The sequence below is a fragment of the Musca vetustissima genome, unplaced genomic scaffold, assembly GCF_032173495.1.
Source record: "Musca vetustissima isolate MV318-11 ecotype Yass unplaced genomic scaffold, APGP_CSIRO_Mvet_v1 utg155044, whole genome shotgun sequence".
Classification (NCBI taxonomy): domain Eukaryota; kingdom Metazoa; phylum Arthropoda; class Insecta; order Diptera; family Muscidae; genus Musca; species Musca vetustissima.
In genome coordinates, this window is record NW_026879306.1 from 7,844 (window position 1) to 25,459 (window position 17,616).

The following is a 17,616-nucleotide window of genomic DNA, read 5'->3' on the forward strand; positions in this document are numbered from 1 at the left end:
TGTATGATTTGTTGCCATTTTAAAGGTAACTTCATAATGCCTCTCTCATAAAAGTCCTGCTCTCTATTTGCGAAAAATACTAGATACCAATTTTTGTCATTAAAGAAATTTGGCAATGCAAGAAAAATATGATAATCGCTTAGTGCCAAGTCCGGACTGTATGGCGGACTTCCTAACCAAGCTCCCGAATTTATAGCGAGTCACTGTAGATGTGTGTGGCCTAGCGTTGTACTGGTGAAACACGACACCTCTCCTGTTGGCCAATTCTGGCCGTTTCTGGTCAATTGGTATCCTCAAACGGTAGAGTTGTTGCCAGTAGAGATCAGAATTTAGCGTTTGGTTATATGGAAGCAACTCAAAGTTCTGCTATGCATTTAGGCCCACTAAATACATAGTATTACGTTCCAGGCCCTTAGTCCTAATTTGGCCACCGTTTGAGGCGCTTCACAGCTCTTTGGCCACGATCTTTTTCGCACAGGGTTATCGTATGTGATCCATTTCACATCTCTAGTCACCAACCGTTTAAGAAATGGGCAAGGCTTCGCATCCATCCTATTTGTTTCTGTTTAGTGGTGTGGCACCCAAACTTCGATCTTCTTTTTAAATCCAGATTTGTGAAAATGGTTTAAAACGGTTTTATGGTCGATTTTTAGCTCCTGGACGATGTTACGACTGCTAATATGCCGATCAACTTCGATCATTTCTCCGGATTTATTTTTCACCGACATTTCGAGTTGTTACAAACGGAGTGACAAATTTAATATACACTTCACTTATTGGTGGAGGGTATAACAATACCAAACCAGTAAAAACCAGTGAGCGGAGCAGTATATTCGGACAGAACCGACCATATGATACCCTACACAAATAGCACGAGTCTTACTTTCTGTGGATCTATATTCCGATCCTGGGCATTTTTTCGACATTTGCACTCATCTGAACATTTAGGTCATAAGATTCATAATTTCTTCTTTAACACATACATGTCTTGGGTTATTTGACTCCCTAAATATTAAGCGATCATTATCAAAACAGTAATTTTCAATAGTAGACCAGACCCCCTTCTCTTTTTAAAATTTGCGATGTTCTGTTTATAAATATGTCCTCTAGACAAATTAGAAAACCTCACAAAAATAAAATTTTCCGACCATTTCATCTCCTAAATATCATCTTATCATTAGCGAAAACAATAGATGTCGTCCTTGACCTCAACCAGAACTTTATGTAAAATTCCAATGCGATCAGTATCCTCTAGTGTGGGTTACTAAATACTATCAGAATACGTAGACACCTGTATGTATGTATACTTTTCTATCTGAGTGCATAGAGCCTTATAATTGGTATAAATTTAAAGGCCAGCCACTCCTTATGTATATATTATGAACTTTTCCGGCCGATGTCCTTCGGGAGTAAATATATACACCATACAACGGAAATTTTGCAATTTTTTACACAATCTGAGTCCATTTGAACCGCTATAATGAAAAGTGATATGTTTGGCTGATGGCTGTACTGTTAGATTTCTCGTAAAGTATCGTTTAATCGATACTTTCAGATTTCAGATTTATGCTCGTTGGAAGGGTGACATTTCGCTGTAAAATTTTCAGTTGTGAGTTACAGGGAGTTAAAAATGGAAGTGAACAAAGAGAAAATTCGGTATATTTTAAATTTTTTCTTTGACAAAGGCGAAAATGCTAGACAAGCGGCTAAAATTGTGAATGGTGTTTATGGTTCCGATACTGTAACAGCTAATTATGTGCAATTTTGGTTTCGTAGATTAAGTTCAGGAATTTTTGATGTTAACGATGCACCTCGCAGCAGTAGTAACATCGCCCAGAAGATAAAAATCGACCATAACTGTTTTAAATCACTCACAAAAAAATGGGTTTCTTTTTCCACAACTTAATATTTTCCCTTCCGATTTTTGCATAAAAATCTCCTAGCAAAAATTTAATGTCATGACCAGGACAGCGGTCATATGCCATTTCAAGGCGCTTGTAAAATGTGTCTTTGGTCGGTACATCTTTGTCTTTCGTCGGAGCATGGGCGTAATCATCTGATTTACTTACGCCTGTCCCTTTCCATCGCATTTCCTTTAAGGCAATAATATCGGCTTTGTACTTCTTGAGTACATTCGCCAAAGGGAACACTGCGCCTGTTCTGTACAACATGCGCACATTACAAGTGCAGATCGTGCTTCTTTATACGGGAATCGTCAACATTAGGGGGGTTTGTTTTTCTTTTTCGTAGAAGGAGGGGTTTTCTGAGTGTGTGCACCTAACTCGACGTTTCAACCCATTTTTGTTGTAGTTCTTATGGGTGAACTCGTGGCATATACCAGCTCACTATTTTAAAAGATGATGAAAATAGCTACCCCAGGTCACACCGCGAGGAGGACAGTGTCCATAATTGAGATGAAATAGGGACCAAGATAAACTTGGAATTTACATGTTAAAGCCAATCAGAGTTCTTGCTTGGTATCTATCATCCCCTATGTCTAAGACATGGAAATAGGTTTCACTTGAAGTATTCGATCAGGCGGTATATATTTGCGATTACTTTAGTCTCCATGAATATCAGAAAGAATCATGGAATCTCTAAAGTGTAGTTGGTGAATTCTCTTAATTCTGACCAAATGGTTTTACTGTGGTTAAGGAAAATTATAGATTCGGGCGATCTTCGGTCGATTATGCGTGGTGTAAACCACGTGAAATAGCTTGCTGTCAGTTCATGCCATTTATCAAGCCAGATGACACGTTGATTATATCTGGTGAACTCTGAGAGTTTGCACTGAAGGGCAGAATTTGCCAGTTATAAATATTGAAGCCTCTAGTTTCAGATGTTAGGCAAATTACAACCACAAACTTAGTATTTTCACACTTAACTGCTACGGCCATGGTTTCGTGTATGGATTAATAAAATCTAACTCGACTATATAAACGTTTTTATTGTAGAAGATCATTTCTCCATTTTAAGAAAGCCACCCTTCCATCTATAATATTCAGTCTTCTATTTAAATGAAGCCATTTTTCTTCTATTCATAGAAAGTTAGACGTCTGTTCCCAGAAGGTCAAACATTTATCCCATGAAACCCAAACTTGTATTTATAAAAAACTGACTTTCATCTAGAGTAGACCAGATTTCTATTTATAGAAGGTCATTCTTTTATCCACACTCAATTTTGAAGAAGGCCAGCATTATACCATAGCTCACTCTATAATTTAAATGAGTCCGGCCTTCTTCTATTCATAGAAATTATGTTCTTGGAAGTTCAATGATGTATCCATAGAAGCCCAGTTTTACATGTATAAAAAATCCTGACTTTCATCTACCGAAGGCCAGATTTCAATTTATAGAAGGCCACCCTTCAATCTATATTTTGCAGGAAATTGAATATTATTTTAAACAAACTTTCCTCCTCCAACAACAAATCTGGACTAACAAAATAAAGCCGTTTTCGAAAAATAACCAATTTCTTTCAATATTTAAATTGCCAAAATATTTTTTGGTTTTTTTTAAATCGAACTCAAAGCCAATTCAAATATTGTTATTGTTGTTACATCTTTTCTCGATTTTTTTTTTTTACTTTCATTGTAAAATCGTAGAAACAACAAATCTGCATAAAACTCTGACAGTCTGCAAAAATCCAAACTCAATTTAGTTAGATTTTTGCTGTTGTTGAACGAATGAAACTTTGTAAACAATGCATGACCAACTAGGGAGGTTGGCAGGCAAGCCCGGTCGGCTAGTCTGTTAGGAGCCATCATTTTCATGTTGCCAAAAAAAAAACACACGCACAAACAATGGCAAAAAACAACTATGCAATACATTGCAGTTAGATTTTGGCAACATGAAAAAAAAATAAATACTCTCTGTTTTGTAAAAATCCCATGAAAGCAAAATCACCTCATGGTCAGTTGCAATGCAGTAGTGGGTGTGTTTTCGACAGACATATTCAATTTTTAAGGCTGCAACGGCAACAACTGCAACAACATCAACTTGTGAGACTATGCATGGAAATCGATTTGTTCCGCTCCATTTACAACTAAACCCGCCCGCCTTAATACGCAGCTCCAACATGCATGCATATTGGCAAACGGGCTAGTTATTTAGCGCCCTATGCTATGCAGCAAAAATTCTAAAATAAACATAGCCCCGCTCTCTTATTTCCCCTCTCTCTTTTTTCTCTTTCTTTCTCACTCCGTTACTCATTTGTTGTTGTTATTTTCTACTCCATTGCAGGCTTATCCCAACAGAGATATCACCAATATTGTGGAGTCATCACACTATCAGAAAATTGGCGGCTGGTGTCGTCAGGGAGCTTTGAATGCCAACAAGTGCAAGGGAGCCCATCGTTGGATTAAGCCATTCCGTTGCTTGGGTAAGTCCAATTCATTGTGAGTGATGTTACATTGTTGTTTGGAGGCTACACACGGACACAAAACAATCCATGTGTGTATCTGTGTGCGTATATATGTGTTTGGACATTGTTCATTAAAAGAGAATTATTGAATGCCTGGGTCCCTAGACAGGCATTATAAAAACAAATCGAATCAATGAAAAAAAAAAACAAAAACAATCAAAGCCTACCTATCTACCAACCAGCCAACCATCCTTCGAACAATGTAAGTGATTTGTTTACGATTTGATGTTTATATGGGTGTGTGTATTACTTTCAGAAGGACCCTTCCAATCGGATGCGTTATTGGTACCCGAAGGTTGCCTCTTCGATCACATTCACAATGCCTCACGCTGCTGGCCTTTCGTTAGGTGGAATCAAACCGGTGCTGCCGCCTGTCAAGAACGTGGCATGCAAATGCGCAGCTTTGCCATGTTGCTACCCTGTGGCATCTCCCTGTTTTCGGGTGTTGAATTTGTGTGCTGTCCCAAACATTTCAAAAGTGAGTAGAAACCAATATGCTATGTCCCCTCAAAAACAAAAATTGTAAACAATTTCCCCGCATTTGTTTGCTCCTCGCCTGGTTTAGTGTGATCCCTTGATTGTGTGTGTATATGATGAAAAAAACATCATTCATTAGAAGTTGTGAAAATCTCAGAAAAGGGCAATTGTTTGTTTTCCAGAACCTAAATGACCTAACCGGGAAATGTAAACTAGGTGGGGATGAAATGGGGTTTTTTGCTAATCCTGAGTAAGGGGATACACAAAATTTAAATGTTACATTAAAGTGGTAATTTTGTGATACAAATAAGAGATTAACATGTGAAACGTCATTTCGACCGGACCGAACTTTGAATACTCTCCACCATAGGTATACTGACAGTTAGTTGAAATAAAAATTCCAACACCGTGTTTGATGTAAGAAATTATGGGGTATATATATATATATATATATATATATACCGAAATACACACGAAGTAAAATTTCAGCAATATTCACTATACGAAATTGAGGACCGAGAAAGCTCAATTTCGAAACTACCATTTTCGTTTTGTAACATAATACCTTCCTTTACCCTAAATATTAAATCAGTTTGTTTTTTATATAAGGGCTGCGACTAAATGCGGACCGTTATAGTTCATTATCGAACTTGATGTTTTAGTTATTTATCTCGGTAACCTCCGAAGGTAGAATGATTACAACAGATGGCTAAATCGTCTTAAAATTCCACATTTGTAGGGTATAAACTGATAATTTTGAGGACAGAATTTCCCCCATACTTATATGTATGGAGACAACCCCAAAACGCGTAACATATCAGTTAACCAATATGAAAAAGGTGGTTATATGGGACTACGCCTAGAAGGGCGGGGGCGAATATATATAATTTTTTTTAAAGGGAGATTTGTTACAAAATTTGGTTGAGAAACCCGATACAAACACCCAAAATACCGAAAAATTTGAGGGTTCCGTTATATGAGGGCTACCTAAAAAGTAGAGCGATATTTATACTTTTTAGTGGAGAAATATGGTACCCAATAAGTACCCATTGAACCAAATTTCGGCGAATTTGATTAAAAAGCGCACTAAAGAGCCTCAAAACATCAAAAATAAGGGGGTTTACCCATATTTGGGTAAATTTTTGTCATCTATCTCAATTTGTTTAGAGGCTAGAGTGATTACAACAGACAGATGGGAATGCTTAAATCGTCATAAAATTTTAACCTGATCAAGAATATATATATATATTTTATAGGAAGTCGGAAGTGAATATTTCGATGAGTTACAAACGGAAAAAAATTCAATATGCCCTCCGTACTATGGTGGAGGGTAGATAGGTCCTATAGGGCATTAAAAGATACAATTTTCGCATGTATTTTAGGACGTTTTGTCCCAAGGACTTTAGGAAAATTTTACCCTCTGGAATTGCTTATATAATCTAATAGGAAAATCTGAACTGTAAGGGAATCTTATACACTTCAACACTCTGTGATACTGGGTATTACGTGGGTCCTTCAGAGAATCACTTTCTGAGCCGATTTATGTAGGGGAGAGGGGGGCACCTTTGAACGTGGGGCACCTTTGAACAGCGCTCATAAAATCTTGGTTTAATATTTTTCCGACCCGCAACCACATTTTTGTATATTGCAATCTTGTTCTCTATATGCGTAAACCACTTTGGCTTGATTTTTCAGTTGTCGATAAATTGTGCATGGGTGACCATGTTTTCTCAGTGTCATTGTAAACTTTTATTCATTTGGTTGTAAGGGCGCAGGAAGAATTCTGTGATAGTTTTCTTTTGCCAAACAAATTTTTTGCATTCCAACAATCATTTCAAACATAACTAATGTAATTTCTTTCATATATATTTATTACAAAAAAAGTTATTTTAAATTTCCGTAAAATGCCATGGGTGGGGCACCTTTGAACATGCCCATTAAACTCGAGTAAAAAAAGGAGTTTTTAACTTTTGGCTTCGATTTTTCAAATTTCAAATGGGCTAATAAGATTACGAAATTAACTGTATTTTTCACCATATTAATTTGTATTTTTAAGTCATTTTATGTTTTAATAACTTTTGATCTAATTTTTTTAAATTTTAAACATTTTTTATATATTTTTTAATGAATTAATGCATTTCTGATATTTATGAATAAAATACATACATATTTGAACATAAACACTGTAAAAAACCATGTCGTTCAAAAATGCCAACCCCTGTTCAAAGGTGCCCCCCTGGGGGGGGCAGTTTTGAACACTTTGAGTTCGTCCATTAAAACAGTAATAAAATATATTTATCAAGCTTATAGTATGTCATATGTGTATTCATTTTAAAGGTTACATATGTACCTATTAGTTAAAATTTATAAGAAACCAAAAATGATAAAATAAAAAAATTTATAAGGCTTGAAAGCAAAAAGTGTTCAAAGGTGCCCCCCTCTCCCCTATGTCTGTCCCTACATGTATTTTTATGAGCAATGTACAGGCCGCATTTATAATCCGAATTGGATGGTACAGGTCACTTATTTGGCCCAATGACGAACCCGATTGAAATTGCAAAAATCGGTTCATATTTACATATAGCTCCCCAAAGTGGGTCCAATTGCGACAATATTATAATCGGTTCAGTTTCAGATATATATTCGTCCGATTTGATTTAAACGGTGCCCCAAACTCCCAATGTTTTCCGACTAAGACCAAATTCAGAAGACCGTATTGAGTCTATAATGACGGCTGTTACGTTTGGTGAAAATTGGTTCAGATTTAGATATAGCTCCCATATTTTTTTTTTTTTTTTTTTTGTACGTAGTCTACTGACATGACTCGAGATTGATATGCGTAAGCTTCATTGAAATAGGTTCAAATTTATATATAGCTCACATATATGTTTTCGACCGATTTTAGGTAAATGGTGCACCAAAATTGTCAGATTGACACGAAATTTTGCACAACATAGCTCTTATAAATATTTTCGACCAAATTCATGTTATTTGTGCACCAAACAATCAACGGGTGTCTGATTGCTCTCAATCTATTTAGTTACATTTGTCAAATTGTAAGCGAACGGCTTCGTATCGGTACGAATGAAAAGAAATTTAGCATAGGTTGCAGAATGGCATGTGCGTGGATTAATTTTAGTCGTTTCACATATATATAAAGATCTCATAATTAAGTTCGTCCAATTAATGGTCCTTCAAAAATAAGACTTCTGTTAGGATGCATCTCTTTTTATACCCTTCACCACACTGTGGTACAGGGTATTATGTCTTTGTGCATATGTTTGTAACAGGCAAAAATAATCGAGATAGACCCATGGTTCCTTTTGAGAATATGCATAGAATCACTTTCTGAGTCGATTTATGCATGTCCGTCTGTCCGTCCGTCTGTCCGTCCGTCCGTCCGTCCATGTATTTTTGTTAACAAAGTACAGGTCACATTTATGATCCGATTTGGATGAAATTTGGCACAGGTCACTTAATTGGCCCAAGGACGAAACCTATTGAAATTGGAGAAAATCGGTCCACGTTTAGGCATAGCTCCCATATAAGGGTACCCCAAAATTTTCGGTATTTTGAGGTTCTTGAGCGCGTTTTTTAACTGAATTCGCTGAAATTTGGTACTTTGAGTTCTTATTGGGTAGCAAATCTCTCTACCAAAAATTATAAACAAAGGTCAATTTTTTCGGATAGCCCCCATATAAGGGTACCCCCAAATTTTCGGTATTTTGAGGTTCTTGAGCGCGTTTTTTAACTGAATTCGCTGAAATTTGGTACATTGAGTTCTTATTGGGTAGCAAATATCCCTACCAAAAACTATAAATAAAGGTCCATTTTTTCGGATAGCCCCCATATAAGATTACCCCCAATTTTCGGTATTTTTGGGGTTTTGATAGCATTTTTCGACCGAATTTGCTGAAATTTGGTACTTTGTGTTCTCATTGGGTAGCAAATCTCCTTACCAAAAATTAAAAGTAAATGTCAATTTTTTCGGATAGCCCCCATATAAGGGTACCCCACATTTTCGGTATTTTCGGGTTCTTGGGCTTGTTTTATAACTGAATTCTCTGAAATTTTGTACATTGGGTTCTTATTGGGTACCAAATTACTCCACTAAAAATTATAAATATAGGTCTAGTTTTTCTGGTAGTCCCCATATAACGGTACCCCAAATTTTTGGTATTTTGGGGGTTCTGATCGTATTTTTCAACCAAATTGACTTAATTTAGTACGTCGAGTTCTTATTAGGTAGCACATCTCTACACTATAAATAGTGGTCAATTTTTTCTAGTAGCCCCCAGGTTTTGAGGTTCTTGAACCAATTTTTTTTTCTGGCACAGGATATTATGTTTTTGCGCATATGTTTGTAGCAGGCAGTAGGAAACGAGACTGACACATACGACTTCTGTTAGGATTCATTTCTTGAATATACTCAAAGTGGTGAAGGGTATCATATAGTCGGCCCCGTCCGACTTTACTACTTTCCTTACTGGTTAATATACCAAAAGTTGTAAAGGGTATCATAAAGTTGGGACGTCCAACTTTACTATTTTCCTTACTGGTTCGTATTGAAAATGAAAATATTATGACTGAAAATAGACACCGAATCCTTTGAGAGGAAAAACTTTCTCCATGGAAAATAGCTTTCATATAAGACACGTGACATCATTTCAAGGTGATGATAGTCCCAAGATAATTTTCTATGCAAATGTGACTATAATAAGGTATTTTGTTGTTTAATATTTGAGAAAATAATATTGGGCAACTAAATTTTTCAATAAAAATACATATTTTGAAGCCTCTCGACAGAATGTTAGGATCACATTTTGGAGTATTTTGAAGCCAAATTTTTTACACGAAGTGTCTCTTATTTAGAAAGGCATATCTTTTTAAGATAAAACCTTTTTCATCGAAATTGTTTAATATAGATCCATAGCTTGATATATCACTTGCATAAGGGTCCATTTGATCTATTTTGATGATTTTTATTTGATGTATTTTAGATCGACTCAGATAGTCGATATACATAAAAGTGGGTCTATGACCAATATTTCGGGGCGTTATAAACTCTTAGGGCTGCACAAAGCTATAATACCCTTACATCATAGTTGTGCAGGGTATAAAAACCTCAAATATCCTGTTTATAAAATAAATTCTATACTATATTTCTGTAATAGCTTTTTCAAAACTTCTTCATTTCCTCACTCCTAACTTCTACTCACTTTCCTTTCCAACACAAAACCTATTCAAACGTTAACCCTATATTTTTCCTACGCCACTCTATTATTTCTTCTATGCACTATTTTACAAATCTATTTTACATTTCTTCTTCTCCTTCTATGCATCAATGTTATTTCACTAAGCAAAAAATGCAAGGTTCCCTAATCTCCAATTGTATTAATGCTCCGGTATATATATTTCGGGTCTACAGCGTATTTATACACCCTTTATTGCGCCCAAACCAATTGTCGAAGCAATTTTTCCACTCCGGCTAGAATGGCGCCCAATCACACTTAGTGTTGACTAGACCAGAAATATGTATAGTAGCCCTCGTACCTTTGCTGTCAAACTAATTTGGAGATAGAGAAATAATTTACCTCCGCATGGTATTTAAGAATTTTCCAGGGATATGATTAAACCCTATATTGCTCCATTTTATAGATTCGACATTATTACCTTTCCTTTGCTAAAATTTAGTACAAATTTTGTTGCTAACCAAAACGCTCTAAACTTGTAATCTTCTAGCTGACGAAATCCGTGTAAAGAAAACCGATTTACCCGTCATGCCACCCGTCGAAATGCCCAATGCCATGAATGATGATCTGGATGATATTAGTAGCGATGATAATGATTCCAACTATTCCAAGGATACCGCCGATGATATTGAAGATGAAGACGATGAAGATGATTTGTTGGCCGATGATGAAGAAGATGAAATGGCTGCCGATGATGCTACTGCCACTGGTGATGATATCAATGCTGAATACGATTCGGGTGAGGATAACTATGAGGAGGATCCCGTTGACTCCACCTACGATCAACAACAAGGTAGCTCAAGTGGTGCCAAACCATCGAACAAACCAACAAATTCGAAGGATTTGGAAAAATCTGGTGGATCGATGTTAGATGGCAAGACCAACGGCAACGGCAACAACAATGGCGATTTACCAATGCCACCCACAACCGGTCAACCCACACCCGATCCCTACTTCACTCACTTCGATCCACACTATGAACACCAGAGCTACAAAGTAAGTCAAAAAGTAAGTGTTTTCACATGCTTAGGCATCTTATTTATCAAAACCAAATAAATTCTAAAAAAAGGAAGCCCAACAGCGCCTCGAGGAATCGCACCGTGAAAAGGTCACCCGTGTCATGAAGGACTGGTCGGATTTGGAAGAGAAATATCAGGATATGCGTTTGGCCGATCCCAAGGCTGCCCAGAGTTTCAAGCAACGTATGACAGCCCGTTTCCAGGTAAGAGGGCATAGAATTTCCTTAACTAAAACTATCTTTCGTTTTGCGTATTTTTTTTAAGTTGCACTCGTTCTATCCTACCTTCTCCCAAAGCGTAATATTTTGCTTAACAATTTTATTTTCTACTTTGTTAATAACTTGCTGCTTATTATTCTTCTGCGTTGTTGTCGTTGTTGTTGTTAATCAATTTCAGTTCGATAAAGTTTTCCATTAGCTTTCCTTGAATCATTCATTTTCATTATCCTCGATTTGTTTTTTGTTCTGTTTTGAGTTTATTGCCTTTCTTGCTATCTATCTCTCTCCCGCTCATTACGAACTCTAAAACTATCTTTGCTGTAGCCTATTGTCATTTGTTTTGTTTTTCCATTAGTATATCCTTATTCTTATCCTTATTATCATTATAATCATAATTATTGTTCTTGCTATTGTTGTTGTTATTATTGCTTTTTGTTTCATTGGTTATTGTTGTTGTCTTTTAGTTTGTAGTTGTGCATAATAATGGGAGCGAAAGAATCATCAGATATGACGCTTTTTGTTTGTAGTATGGTGATATACAAAATACACAGCAACACACCCATACACATAAGCCTATACATACACATCAACGCATAAACATAAATTCATAATCATTTTAGATAATATTAATGAACCAGCTGCAAATATACGTATACATACATAGCTCTCTTTACAAAATTGGCCCGTAATCAGATTGTTTATAAATTTTGTTAGAAAGCTTTTATCGCTTTTAATACTAAAAACCTAGACGTAAATATACACATATCCATATATATACAAATGTATACATATCCACTTTAAGACAAGCTAAAATAGCCAACAAAATGTAAATTATTAACATAAACATCTATTTGTATAAATCTATGCATCATTATGTAGGTTAGTTGGTTTTAAAGCTTAAAGCAAGACATTTTCTGATATCCGTTTTAAGTCCATTGGGTATTCGTTGAGAGAATTAATGTGGAATTATGATTCTAATGATGGGAATAGAAAGCATAGAAGCACAGAAGGAAAGAGTGGGGAAAATATATGCTGAGAGTTAGAAAATAATATCATTTTTAGTCCTTCAAATATTTTTTGTAATGTCTTCAATCCTCAATTTATTCTGAAAAAATATATTAAAAATTAATAAAAACAGGCGTAAAAAATACAGCCCCTGAAAACATTTAATAAAAACACAACTCGTTGCTAAGCACAACTTTGAATGTCATTAAAAAATATTTTTAACAACTCAAAAAATATTTTAAAGCCTCAGATTGTCTTTAAAAAATTCACAACTCAAATGGTCTTCAAAAAAATATTAAAAAAAGTAGACACAGATAGTCCTTGAAAAAAAATATTTTTTAAACATTCAAGCCTAAATGGTCTTCAAGATTTTTTTAAATCTACACCTAAGACTTTTTTTCAAAAAATATTTAAAAAAACACTTAAAAGATACGCTTAAAAAAATATTTTTATCAAATCCGAATATTCTAAAGTGGACTAAGAGGCTTGGACTCAAAAATCGGTGTAAACAAATGTTTATAAAAATACAAAATTCAGACAGCCACTGCACAAATGTTTTTTAAACTCCCAAGCCTCAGATACTCCTAGGACATTATTTTTTAAAGATATCCAAGCATATGTACCGAAAAAAAATATTAAAAAAATCTACGCCTCCAAGTCATTGAAATAATTAAGAAACCGCGATTCAAATAGCCCTTATACATTTAAAAAACAAAAAATTCAATTCTTACAAGCTTTTGAAAAATATTGAAAAACCCATGCCACAAATATTCCACAAAATAATTTATTACATTTCTTCAAAAAAAAATATTTTTAAAAAAATCTAAGCTTCGGATAATCCTTGAGAATATATTTTTAAAAAATCCACGCCTAGGATATCCTTGAAGAAACATATTTAAAAAAATCAAGCCTAAATAACACTCGAAAAAATATTGTTATACATTTAAATCATCAGCCAACATCAAAAAAATATTTTTAAAAAAATCCACGCTTTGGAAAACGTCTTGGATAATCATTGAAAAAAATATTTTTAAAAAATCCACGCCTCAAATTATCCTTGAAAAAAATATTTTTAAAAAATCCACGCCTCAAATTATCCTTGAAAAAAATATTTTTAAAAAATCCACGCCTCAAATTATCCTTGAAAAAAATATTTTTAAAAAATCCACGCCTCAAATTATCCTTGAAAAAAATATTTTTAAAAAATCCACGCCTCAAATTATCCTTGAAAAAAATATTTTTAAAAAATCCACGCCTCAAATTATCCTTGAAAAAAATATTTTTAAAAAATCCACGCCTCAAATTATCCTTGAAAAAAATATTTTTAAAAAATCCACGCCTCAAATTATCCTTGAAAAAAATATTTTTAAAAAATCCACGCCTCAAATTATCCTTGAAAAAATATTTTTAAAAAGTCCATGCCTCAAATTATCCTTTAAAAAATATTTTTAAAAAGTCCATGCCTCAAATTATCCTTTAAAAAATATTTTTAAAAATTCGACGCCTTATTCCTCGAATGGCCACTGAAAAATCTTTTTTTAAAAAATCCACGCCTCAAATTATCCTTGAAAAAATATTTTTAAAAAATCCACGCCTCAAATTATCCTTGAAAAAATATTTTTAAAAAATCCACGCCTCAAATTATCCTTGAAAAAATATTTTCAAAAAATCCACGCCTCAAATTATCCTTGAAAAAATATTTTTAAAAAATCCACGCCTCAAATTATCCTTGAAAAAATATTTTTAAAAAATCCACGCCTCAAATTATCCTTGAAAAAATGTTTTTAAAAAATCCACGCCTCAAATTATCCTTGAAAAAATATTTTTAAAAAATCCACGCCTCAAATTATCCTTGAAAAAATATTTTTAAAAAATCCACGCCTCAAATCATCCTTGAAAAAACAATATTTTTAAAAAATCCACGCCTCAAATTATCCTTGAAAAAATATTTTTAAAAAATCCACGCCTCAAATTATCCTTGAAAAAAATTTAAAAAATCCACGCCTCAAATTATCCTTGAAAAAAAAATTAAAAAATCCACACCTCAAATTATCTTTTAAAAAATATTTTTAAAAAAATCCACGCCTCAAATTATCCTTGAAAAAATATTTTTAAAAAATCCAAGCCTCAAATTATCTTTGAAAAAATATTTTTGAAAAATCCACGCCTCAAATTATCCTTGAAAAAATATTTTTAAAAAATCCACCCCTCAAATTATCCTTGAAAAAATATTTTTAAAAAATCCACGCCTCAAATTATCTTTGAAAAAATATTTTTAAAAAATCCACTCATTTGAATAATTTTTTGGATTTGAATAATCCTAAAAAATATTTTTTAAAAAAATCCACGCAGAGGATAATCCTAGAAAAAATATTTTTAAAAAATCCAAACATCTGAAAGTTTTTAAAAATATTTTTAAAAACTCCACGCCTCAGATAATACTTTAAAACATATTTTTTAAAAAATCCACACCTCGGGAAGTGTTCAAACAAATTGTTAGAAAGTCTTTTTAAAAAAATACATGCCTCAAATAATTTTTGAAAATAATATTTTCAAGAAATCCACGCATCGAATAATTTTTAAAAATAATATTTTTATAAAATCCAAGCATCGGATAATCCCGGAAAAAATATTTTTAAAAACCCACGTCTCGGATAATACTTAAATAATATTTTTAAAAAATTCACGGAGCAGGTAGTTTTTTGAAAAATATTAAAAAAAATAATAATAATAAAAAATAAATAAATCTGTCTCTAAAAATGTTAAGAATTTTTTAGTCATCATCTAAAATGTTAACAGCACTCCAGGATTTGTGTATAAGAAGTATTTGTATTTGTTTGAATTAGGCGCTCGCTCTCTCATCACTTTCACGTCATTTCACTACAAAAAAAAACACACTTTCACATTCAAGTGTACGGTATTTCTAATTTCTTTTTGGCAACAATCTCCCCAACGAACACCACAACCACCCGGCACTTTCAATACACACCTTGGTCCACTTCCAATGCAAATTCATCACAGATACGAATCATAATTCTGCATGACAGAAATAACCCCGCCCAGTGGCTTTATATACATAAACCTGCTAACCTGCACTGTAGATATGCCGAAAATATAAATTTTTTCTTTGTTAGAGATTTAGGCTTTACAATTTTTTTGCTTAATTAGTACATCATCAACACACCAAATACCAAATTCCAATAAGAAAACAAAAACCGAAATGCAATATTAATTTGTAGCTGCCAAGAACAAGAAAAAAAATGTTCAAAATTTTATATCACCCCGACAAGTCATTAATCGAAATCAGAAGTATATCGACATCATTCTGATACTCTTTCTCTCTTAAATGTGCAATATATCTTTATATGGGAATGTAATTTTAGACTTCTGTTCAGGCACTCGAAGAAGAAGGCAATGCTGAGAAACATCAATTGGCCGCCATGCACCAGCAACGTGTTCTCGCTCACATCAATCAGCGTAAACGTGAAGCCATGACCTGCTATACACAGGCCTTGACTGAGCAACCACCAAATGTAAGTAGACGGCGAGAAAATGCAAATCGGGGTTTCAGATCACAGCCCTGATATAAATTAGGAATATTTATCTTATATGCCACACATTTAACACCGTAAATATTTTTATTCCCCCTCCACAGGCTCACCACGTTGAGAAATGCCTGCAGAAACTTTTGCGTGCTCTTCACAAGGATCGTGCCCATGCCTTGGCCCACTACCGTCACTTGTTGAACTCTGGCGGCGCCGGTGGTTTAGAAGCTGCTGCCTCTGAAAGACCACGTACCTTGGAACGTCTCATTGATATCGATCGTGCCGTCAACCAATCCATGACCATGCTCAAGCGATACCCCGAATTGTCCAACAAAATCTCTCAACTGATGAACGATTACATTTTGGCTTTGCGCAGCAAAGATGACATTCCCGGCTCCTCTTTGGGCATGAGCGAAGAAGCTGAAGCTGCCATTTTGGATAAATATCGCATTGAAATTGAACGTAAGGTAGCCGAAAAGGAACGTCTACGTTTGGCCGAGAAGCAACGCAAGGAACAGAGAGCCGCTGAACGTGAGAAGTTGCGTGAAGAGAAATTGCGCTTGGAAGCCAAAAAAGTCGATGATATGGTTAAGGCTGAACAGGATTCGCAGGCATTCACCAGTGAAGAGTCGAAGACTAGCAAAGATGAGACCATGGTCGATCCCACAAAAATGGCTCAAAGTGACAAGGATTCAGCAGCCGAAGAATATGTTGAAGCCACACTCAGGTTTGTTATGGAAATTTCTTACTCGTTCTTCTTTTAACCTTTCCACTTGTTTTCCAACTTTTTAGCACCAAAACCCAAACCATCCAGCCCACCGTGGATAATGACGCCATTCAGCGTACTGTCGAAGAGGTTGCTGCTGCCGTTGCCCATCAGGAAGCTGAAGCACCCGCCCAGCATTTCATGACACACGATTTGGGCCATCGCGAATCGGTATTTCGTGTACGCTCCTTGTACCCCTATTTACCTAAAGCATATCCTTTTTCATTACAGAGCTTCTCTCTGCGCAGAGACTTCTCTCATGTATCATCTGCGCACGCGAATAAGGAGGGACGTAATGTCTACTTCACTTTGTCCTTTGCTGGCATTGCTCTTATGGCTGCCATCTTTGTGGGCATTGCTGTTGCCAAATGGAGAACAGCACGTTCGCCACATGCGCAAGGTTTTATTGAAGTTGATCAGGTGAGTGGTGGTAAAAGAATTAATAAACATTAAGTATAATTTTACGCTTAAGATAATCGTATAATTTTTATTTAAAAATTCACGCCCAGATGGCCTTTAAATCTTTATTAAAATCCCTTAAAAATATTTTTAAAAAATCCGTAAGGCATTTTTTTAAAAAAATCCAACCCGCAGAAAGTTAAAAAAAATCCGCGCTTCAGATAAACTTTAAAAAAATATTTTTTTAGAAATCAGCGCTTCAGACAATGCTAAAAAACAATTTTTTTAAATCTATGCTTCAGATGGCCCTTGAAAGAAATACTTTTTAAAAAAATCCGTGCTTTAGATAGTCACCAAAAAATATATATTTTTATAAAATTGACGCTACATATAATCCTAGAAAAATGATTTTTAAAAAATCGACGCTTTAGATAGTCGCCTAAAATATTTTTATAAAATCCATTCTTTAGATGGTCCCTGAAAAAATGTTTAAAAAATACACGATTCAGATA

The 17,616-nt window shown here is 34.7% G+C and overlaps 1 protein-coding gene across 1 annotated transcript; it reads left to right on the plus strand.

The window, feature by feature from the left end:
* Window positions 1-4,242: 4,242 nt before the first annotated feature.
* On the plus strand, window positions 4,243-17,125 carry LOC133324125 (amyloid-beta-like protein; the record flags this gene model as incomplete). The annotated part of the gene is made up of 8 exons (XM_061533012.1): window positions 4,243-4,381; window positions 4,680-4,901; window positions 10,643-11,148; window positions 11,222-11,374; window positions 15,778-15,927; window positions 16,050-16,666; window positions 16,732-16,876; window positions 16,937-17,125. Coding segments are annotated over 8 exons (2,121 nt in total), but the record flags the coding sequence as incomplete, so codon positions are not given.
* Between the last annotated feature and the right edge of the window lie 491 nt (window positions 17,126-17,616).